This window comes from Anastrepha obliqua, chromosome 2 (assembly GCF_027943255.1).
Source record: "Anastrepha obliqua isolate idAnaObli1 chromosome 2, idAnaObli1_1.0, whole genome shotgun sequence".
NCBI classification, from domain to species: domain Eukaryota; kingdom Metazoa; phylum Arthropoda; class Insecta; order Diptera; family Tephritidae; genus Anastrepha; species Anastrepha obliqua.
In genome coordinates, this window is record NC_072893.1 from 36,857,736 (window position 1) to 36,867,148 (window position 9,413).

The 9,413-nt window shown below is 37.6% G+C and overlaps 1 protein-coding gene across 1 annotated transcript; it reads right to left on the bottom strand.

Annotated features, from left to right (window-relative positions):
- Positions 1–501: 501 nt before the first annotated feature.
- On the bottom strand, positions 502–9,181 carry LOC129238088 (uncharacterized). The gene is made up of 5 exons (XM_054873127.1): positions 9,103–9,181; positions 8,951–9,040; positions 8,655–8,744; positions 6,842–8,591; positions 502–1,197 (listed from the first exon to the last, which is right to left on the bottom strand). Exons 1-5 carry the CDS (start codon positions 9,108–9,110, stop codon positions 502–504), a joined length of 2,634 nt encoding a protein of 877 aa, XP_054729102.1. The 5' UTR covers positions 9,111–9,181.
- Between the last annotated feature and the right edge of the window lie 232 nt (positions 9,182–9,413).

Genomic DNA, 9,413 nt, shown 5'->3' on the forward strand with positions numbered 1-9,413 from the left:
ATCGATATCCATTTTTTTTTATTTTTAAACCATTAAAACACACAACTTCACTCTAAAAAGTAAACATCAACAATGCAAAAACGCTTTGAAACTGTTTTCTCGCACTCATCGGCCTTGCTCTCTGCTCTTGTCGGCGTTCACTGTGTTATACAAGTTACTCGTTTTTAATTTATTATAATTTTATTTCATTTTCCCAGCTGCCGTCTTGGTCAGCTTTAAGTGTTGAGCCTATCTTAGAACTAACAATTCATTTCTTACTATCCTACCACTTAACCTACGACGTCGTGCAGCGCCGGCAAGTCATGACGTTAGCAGAACTGTAGCGACGTTGGTGTAGTGACTTTAAGCGGTATCAAATGTCGATACTTTGCTGATACCGCAAAGTGTGCTAGCAACCGTGTTCTGCACTTGTTTACGAAATATTCCTATTTCATTAATATCCGTTCGCATAAAACCCGCTGACGCGATGTCTAGGTGAGAAAGGCAGTCGTGGGAATTAACTTATGATAACTTCTCCCCTTCTAAGTGAGGGGCGTCCGCGGCCCCCGTGGTGGTGTTTTCAATTGCCGCTTTGACGGACTTGGCTATGGAGATTTTCTTCCTGTTTACAACTGCGCGCTGAAATGCGTATGCGTGTAATCCCATAATTACAAAAGCTCCAATGCGAACATAATTCGTTATGCTACTGCGTTCAATGCTTTCTTTCAGATGTTTAATATGTCGAAGGTTCTGTTGGTTTACGTGGTGAAGGTAGGGGGCACTTAAAATTTCTATGTGCTGCGTCAGGTTGATATTTGGGGACAATGGCACTTCGGGTTTCAAAGGTGCTGTGGAATTTTCGTTATAAAATAAAGTTCCGTTGACTTTCACCTGTTTCTCAAAGTTCACCAAGTAAGTCCCGTTGACTGTAACTGGGATTTCGTCGTTTTCTTCTATTATCGCAATTTGATCATTAATAACAATCAAGCCGTCGCCTATCGTTGTAATAAACGTGGTACCGCAGTTGGCGGTATTGTGCGTCATTAGTTGCAACGCGCATGATTCGGTTGATGATGTTAAGCAGAATGCCGGAGTTGTGTTGCTACAGTTCTTTACGGCTACCGTGTGGTTCTGACATGTAGCTATGGTAGGTTCTTGCAGGTGTAGAATTTGATTGCCGCGTGCTACCGGGAAAATTATTGTTTTCTTACATCTAAACTTAGGTATAGGATATTTTATTAAAAAGTATATTGCATTATTATACTGAACAATCTTAATTCTAGTTAAAGGTACTATATCGGCTACGTTGAAGCTTGTGAAGTGCTGTGCTTTCATAACTGAATTTATTTCTGAGCTATCCAAAAGAATGGGATTAAGAGTCCCGATTTTCGCGAAAGCTATGGAGGTGATTATATTGTCTAATTCTATTATTAATGCCCTGTTTCTTGCCGTAAGTATGTCGTAGAGGTAACCTGTATCTACTTCGTTCTGTTTTGCTGATTTTAAAATTTTATTTACCGTAGTAGTAAGGCTGTTAATTTCCTTCTGCACCTCTGTGTTGATGGTAAACTGTCTGTCCTGTGAGTCGATTATTTGCTCTGCTGGGTTGGTCAATCTGTCAAAGTCGTCGTGATCTGGAGTACCTGTAATGTATTTCAGTATTGTTCCGAGTGCGTTCAAACTTCTTGCCTGCCTATGGTGGGTATTTATCAGCTGTAAAAGTCTGTCTATTTGGTTTATATCTGCGTCCATTAACTTCCTCATGTGCGTTCGCGGAAAATGGTCTGTAGCGTTAGACGTTTCATCTCGTAACAGTTCGTATAGGGTCAAGTTAGTAATATGTTTGACGTGTCCGAAGTTTTCCCAGATTATAAGGTCCCCATCAGCTACTGGGATGTACTCTGCGTTCGTGTAGTCTAGTATTCGTCCTGCCGATAGCGATGCTGATAGTACCATAACCAGTACCAAAACAATCCTGTAATAAGTTAGTTCTTATTAGCGACTAATAATGTTCAACTTCCACGAAGGTTGTCCTTATGGACCCTCCTCCCTCTTATGAGCACCGTAGTGCCGAGATCTTTTTCAATCTCCTCTTCGGTATAGAGAGGTGTGAGTTTATTGCCTAGTCTTCTATTATTCTTAACCAGTACTTTTTCACCTATTTCAAACTCCCTATCCTGCCTATTCTTATTATGGGTTCTTAATTCCTTATCCTGTGCGTTCTTTATACAGGATGTTATTCGTTTGCCCTCCTTTTCTGGACGGAAAATAGTGATAGGTTTCATCGCAGTCACGGTGTAAATGGATCTATTGTATTTTATTGTGGCCAAAAGGATTATTTCCTCGATATCGTCCATGTTGGTATCGAGTTTAAGGCATCGCGATATTTCCATCAGGGTGCTATGGAATCGCTCTACCTGGCCGTTCGATGTACTATGGAGGGGTGGGGCATTCGCGATGTCGATATTGAAGTGATTTTTTATTGTGGATTTGATGCTATGAGAATTTAGCGACTTTTCGTTGTCACAGTATACGATTTTTGTACCCGAAAACATATTAAGTATTTGAAGAAGTTGCGGCTTCACATCAACTATTGTTCTAGACCTTAAAGTCTGCACTATAGCGAACTTCGAAAATTTGTCAATGCAGGTCAGAAAATATTTAGAGCCCGTTGAAAATATGTCGATGTGGAGTATCTCTCCACAATATGTGGGGATGGGCGTCTGTGCAATGGGTTGCTTTTGTGGATGGCGACTGTACTTCGCCTTAGAGCATGTGCGACAGTTGGCCGCAAATTGTTTAGCTTTTTTTTCTATATTTGGAAAGAAATAGTCTTCTAATATTTGTTTCGTATTCTCCTGGGCCGCTCGATGAGCTCGATTATGCTCGGCCGCGATTATTTCTTCTTGCTCATTTGGGTCGGATATATCATTAACATATTTTTCAGTATGCCTGAATTTGGTTGTTGGAAAAAGTCCAACCAATTCGTCTTGAAATAAGGCCAGTGTGTGTAGGTCGCAATATATTGCGTTGACCACATCCGCTTTTACCGCCTCCTGCAGGAGGTTAATCAAATCTTCTTTATTTTTAAATGTGATTAAATGTCGGGTTTTTTTCCCGAAAATAATGAACGTTCTCTTCCCCGGTTCGATTCCTTCTTCTACCACTATCTGGCTTTTCCGTTCTTTCAATTGTGTTAGTCGACGATTCCTCGTTGTGAACCGTTTGGGTGCTCATATTATCCAAAGCATTCATGTGTTGCCTAGACAATGCATCTGCGACTACATTCTCCTTGCCTGGTTTGTAGATAAGCTTTGCGTTGCATTCGTCTAATGCTTTCCATCTCTTTATTTTTGAGTTTGGATTTCTATCTGAAACCGCGAAAGTGAGCGGTTGGTGATCTGTGTGAACGGTGAGATTCGTCACGCCATATAGATAATTCTTAAGAGTTTTAATGTTCCTCGCAACTGGCTGAAGTGCGGGAGATCATAGTTATAGGTTTTCCTTCTTGCGATAGGACAGCACCTATTGCATGCGAGGAGGCATCGGTAGTGAGTTCGAACGGTTTCCTGAAATCGGGGTAGGTTAACGTCACCTTCTCCGATGCCAGTACTTCCCTTAGGGTAGTGAAGGCTTTTTTCTGTTCTTCGGTCAAATCAATTTTGATTTTCTTCGACTGAGACGCAGTAACTCGGCCATATTCACCCGCGGTGGTATCCAGCTATGCCCAAAAATGATCTTAGCCCCTTCAGAGTAGTGGGCTCCTGAAAATTTCGGATAGTATCTACTTTATCCGGGCATGTTTTGATTCCATTTTGTGTTACTAAGAATCCCAAAAACTCGACTTCTGTTTTAAAGAATCGAGATTTTTCCGCTGAAACTCTCATATTGGCCTCGAATAAGCTTCTTAAAATCGCTTCTCTGTCTTTTAAATGCTGCTCCTCGTCCTTTGAAAATACAATAACGTCATCCATGTAGACGAAACATTTGCTTCCTATATGCTCCCTTAAAACGTCGTCTATTGCCCTCTGGAAAAAGCTAGGAGCATTCTTTAAACCGAATGGCATCCTGCAAAATTCATATTTTCCATTTTTGACGGAGAAAGCCGTTTTCTCTCTGTCTTTTTCTGACAGGTTTATCTGGTGGAAACCAGATTTAAGATCAAGGGTGGTGTAAAATTTACTCCCCCCTAGATTCGATAGGATCCCTGAGATATCCGGGATCGGGTATTTATCGCTAATTCAGTTTGCACTTTTACTAAATTTATATTCAGCACCTCATCATCCTTAGAATCTAGTATTTTATGATTCAAAAATGACTTATGACTTCAACAAGTTGCTGGCTTTAGGTTACCGCCGTTCGTTGATTTCCCTTCTTTTACTGCTGATTCGTTAATACCGTTGATTCCTTTCGTATGTGCTGCACTTGTTTACGAAATATTCCTATTTAATTAATATCCGTTCGCATAAAACCCGCTGACGCGATGTCTAGGTGAGAAAGGCAGTCGTGGGAATTAACTTATGATAACTTATACAAGCTTATTTGTATTGACTTGTACGTAATCAGTTTTATCGCACTGCCAATCTCGGCTCGGCTTTCAGCGCTCTCTCTGGTCGTCACCTAAGTCTATATTATTAATAACGCTTATGATATGTAGGGCGATGGCATTTTGCGAAAATCCAGCGTCAATAAGAAATTGATTTGCATTCAGGGAAGGTTCCGATATGGAACTAATGGATCTTCCAACGTTTACCCTGTTGTCTTCTTTCCTCAATAATTGCGATATTGTGGGCCTCATTTAATATTATTTGGGATTTGTGGATCATCCAACTTTTGTCCTGTTGTCTTCTTTCCTTTATAATTGCAATATTTTGGGCCTCATCTAATATTAGCGATATGTCTCCATAATTGGCATCACGAGGAAACAATTTCTTAAAAAAATCGATAGTGCTGCGAGCTGTGTGTGGTGGAGCGTCGTCTTGTTGAAACCAGAACTGCCTCATACGCTTTCGCCGAATAATTGGCATCACAATTTTCTTCTATTCTTCTTCTCTTCTCAATTGACTTCTTTTGTTGAATGTAAATTTCAACAATTTGGGAGCGCTCGCGTGGCGTGCACTGTTCCATGGTAAAAATCTGCTTGTACTGACGCTTCCGACGCGGTATGTCATTAAGCGATCTGACGTCTCTGTCAAAAGATACAGGGTCGCCAGATAGGTCCGTCGAATATGGGCAACTCTGTATAAGCACAAAGCACACTCTGCTAAGGGCCTGTTTATGTACAAGCACATGCCTACAACTACTGTTTGCCTTACAACTCGGCCCTCCTGACACATAGAATCTCTTGATTCTATGAAGTTTCGTTTACACAAATAAAGTTTGTTTACTTCTCAGTATTTTTTTTTTTCGTGACTTTGTTTAAAACCACACCAAGGCTTTAGATTTGTAATCGACCAAGTACCTTTATACGGAATCTGTTGGAGATTACAACATAGTCATCTAGGCTAAATTTGCGAGGTTCTCGCCGTTTCATATCTGAATATGTTTTATTGTAACTTTGTGCTTTAATTTGTTCTAGTTCTGCCTGTTTTCTGACGGGGTCGAACTTTGTACTGGCTCTACCACATTTTCTCTTACGCTATCTACTATCTGCTATCTCTATCTTTCCTCTTTGTCTAACCCCAAACAAAAGTATTTCCTTTTGTAGCATTTAAGGTTGTCTTCCACTGTACCGTTGGCAACGTTGGACATACTGTTATTTTCTCTGGCGTCGCTCGAACTGTTTTTCGACAAACGGACCCCAAACTTACCGCTACATATGTATAAAAACCGCGCCGTCGTCGTTATTGGCTTCCACAGCCATATCACTTTGCCGTTACTGTACGTTGTCACCGTTGTCCTGATCAGTGTTGCCAGAACATTTTCAGAAATAAAGCTAGATGGATAAAAAAAAAAGCTAAAAAAAGCTAAAAAAAAATCGAAAAAAGGCTAAAAAAAAAGCTAAAAGTACAACGCCATTTTTACGTTTTATTCGTTATTTTCATTGTAAAAAAAAACAATACTTAGCATAACTATTTTACACATGTAGTGAAACATTAAATTTAATTTGTACTTCAATTTCATAAAAGTATATATTGTATATACACTGATGCTTTGCATCATATAAATATAAAGCTACGAAACATTGCAATTTGTATTTCATAAAATTTTTCATAAAAAACAATCTTAGCATAACTATTTTACACATGTAGTGAAACATTAAATTTAATTTGTACTTCAATTTCATAAAAGTATATATTGTATATACACTGATGCTTTGCATCATATATGTAAATATAAAGCTACGAAACATTGCAATTTGTACTTCATAAAATTATTTCCACTTCCAGTTAACAAAATAAAAAATGCGCCTTTTACTAACTGCCCAACCTAATATAAACGCACGAACATAAACGACGTTTTTTGCTCTAACCGATATAAACACAAGTTTTCTTGATAAAAATATGTGTGTATATGTCAAACCCTGGTGTCACGCAGAACCAAAATTGGAAATCAAATTAGGTTTTTACGCACGCAAATTAATTTATGTTACTTTCATACAACTTGTATGTACATGAGACAATTTTTGACAAAAAGTTACCGCAATGCGTTTATATTAGATTGGGCTGTAAAAGTCTTATTATATTTCTATGTCAAAATTTTCTTCATCATCCGAGGAATAAGAATAAATACTGGAATTGTTCATGAGACTAATGAGATCTTTTGTTATGACAAAGTCATGACAGCACTTCTTTTCTTTTTTTAGTCCATACCTTATACATAAAATTGCATTTAACATTGTAGTACTAGTCCTATTTCGCACCTTAGTTTTTACATTATTCATCGTACTAAAAATACGCTCAACCTCCGCATTGCTTAGCGGCAGAACCAAAAATTCAAAAACAAAATTAGAAAGACTGGCAAAAGGATTTTCCCCGAACGCATTCTTATACTCCCGAACCTGTGTCCAAAATGCAACTGTGGAATCTATGCCTTCCCATTCGATTAGATGCAATTTCTTCCATTGCATTTCTATGTTACTTATCTCGTCAGATGTATATCTACATTTTTCTTGTTTGAAACTATCAAATATGTTTGTTTTTACAGCGCTCAGTGCTTTTTCCATAGAAAAGAAATTAATATTTTTCAAAGTGTCGATATTACTTGGCAAACGTTGGCGTAATTGCTCTATTAGTTTAATAAGAAAACTACGGCAGTTATCTCGTATATTTTTTTCTGTATCTATATCATTAATGTTTGTTTTCATAAACTCCTCAAAGGAGTAATGGAAACAAGGAAGAGGAATTAATAACGGCAACAACGGAGAAGACAATGGGTCAAAAGTTTCTGAGGAGTAAGTAACAAGTGAGCAAAGATTTGAAAGTAGATACTTTAAGTCACTGAACATCTTGAGGGGGTCTACAGAATTGCTTTCAAAAAGCTTATTCACCATTTGAACTTCTTTTAATATAGGGCCAAGGAACATTAAATAAGCTAAATTTTCGTCAGAGAACAGATTTGCCAACAGCTTCGCTTTATGACAGCATTCCACTGTTGCAGCAATACCAAAGTGCGTTTTCAATTCCAACCATTGACTGGTTACTCTTTTAACGGCAACTTCGATAGACAGCCATCTAGTAGAGCAGGCTCTAACCATTTGTAAAGGTTCTAGCCCATCATTTATGGCAGCATACAACATGGAATAGCTATTTTGTCTACTTGCGGATTTAGAAAACCAGTTATATGTTTCTGATATCAAAAATTCAATTTTATTGGGAAGTAATTTCGAAGCAGACGAAACAGCCAATTGGATCGAATGGCAAACACATGGAACTAAAACAATATTAGGTTGATGTTGCTTTAATAAAGAAATCACGCCTCGGTTTCTGCCTACCATAACACTAGCATTATCTGTTCCTAAGCCCCTTAAGTTTTTAATATCTAACCCAAACTCACTCAATGTTTTTAAGATTGAATCTACTAATCCTTTTGCCGTGCAATCCTCGATAACTGATAGTGTAAGAAATGTATTAACAATTGATTTGCTGGTAGCGCTATAATATCTTATCACTATTCCGAGGTACTTTTTAACGCTTATATCTGTCGATTCATCAATAATTAAGCTGTATGGATTGCTACCGATATCAGAAAGTAACCGATTTTTAAAATATGGACATAGCACATTTCGAATTAAAGCACTACATTTTGATCGAGCCAGTTTTATTCCTGTAGCTATTGAACTGTCGTGAAACGAGTTTCTTTGAATCGTAGATAAATGATCTACGGAACAGATAGCTGTGTGTGAAGCGACGTAAAGTGCGTTAGCTAATTCGGCTCGCTTTGTATCATAAATAATACCAACAGCTTTAAAAGAAATTGTTGCCTGCTTTCCTCTTAAAAATGGACCTGCTGTTGCTTTGTGTTTTTTCGTATTTGCATGCGCTATCAAAGTGCATAATTTTGGTGTCAATTTACAGCCGCAAAACTTACACAATATTTTGTCATCATATTCAGATATCCAATCTTTAAACCTTTTATCGCTGAACCAAGCTTTTCTCACTTGTTGGGTATATCTGCGCCACAAAAAAACGTCATTTAATATAAAAAACAATAAAAGCGGCATGTGAATATAATACCTTTTGGTCTTTCTGCGCGGTGATTCCTCATCCGAATAGCTGCACGAACTTTCACTCTCGGATGTTTGTAAATCAATTCTTTGGGAACACCTGTTTAATACACAACTATTTATTTCACAATAGTTACTTCAGGGCTGCATGTTAACGTTAAATTTATCAATAAACGAAAATAAATTAGATTTTCGTTGCTTTTATTGATAATATTTACGTTAAACGGCAAACTCTTAGAATTTTCTTGAAAGTATGCAATACATTTGTGCATACAAACATACATAGGTATGTATGTACGCACTTACCTTTTAGTATTTTTCGGTTCAACTTCATTCAAATTGTCCTCTTCACTCGAAGATGTCTCAATTGGAGCCGGCACAGCTTTTTTAAAATATCTAATAGGTATAATAACATAAATTTAACAATTTTTACCTTTAAATGCACAATTTTAACTTACCTTTCCATATTTCTGCAAATTTTACTCGATGCAACAACGCGGCGCGAATCGTTAGGAATGTTCGAAAATTATTTTGCATTTATACATGGAAATGTTGGCGGTGAAAAGAACAGTGCAATAATCGATTGTTCGTGCTGCCATTCAGTGTTAAGCGGACACACACTATACATACTTTGTGGAGACTAGATTAACAATTTTTATACTATCGAATTTTATTAATCTTAGAAAAAAGCTAAAAAAAGCTAAAAAAAATTCGAAAAAAGGCTAAAAAAAAGTTAGAAGCTAAATTACATTTTTTCCGGCTAAACGAA

What these genes read in the sequence shown, in the direction of transcription:
- LOC129238088 (XM_054873127.1), bottom strand. An exon ending in GAACCGAAAAATACTAAAAG is followed by an intron (nt 8,745 to 8,950) that starts GTAAGTGCGTAC and finishes TGTATTAAACAG; the next exon opens with GTGTTCCCAAAGAATTGATT. An exon ending in TGAATAATGTAAAAACTAAG is followed by an intron (nt 1,198 to 6,841) that starts GTGCGAAATAGG and finishes CCTATACCTAAG; the next exon opens with TTTAGATGTAAGAAAACAAT.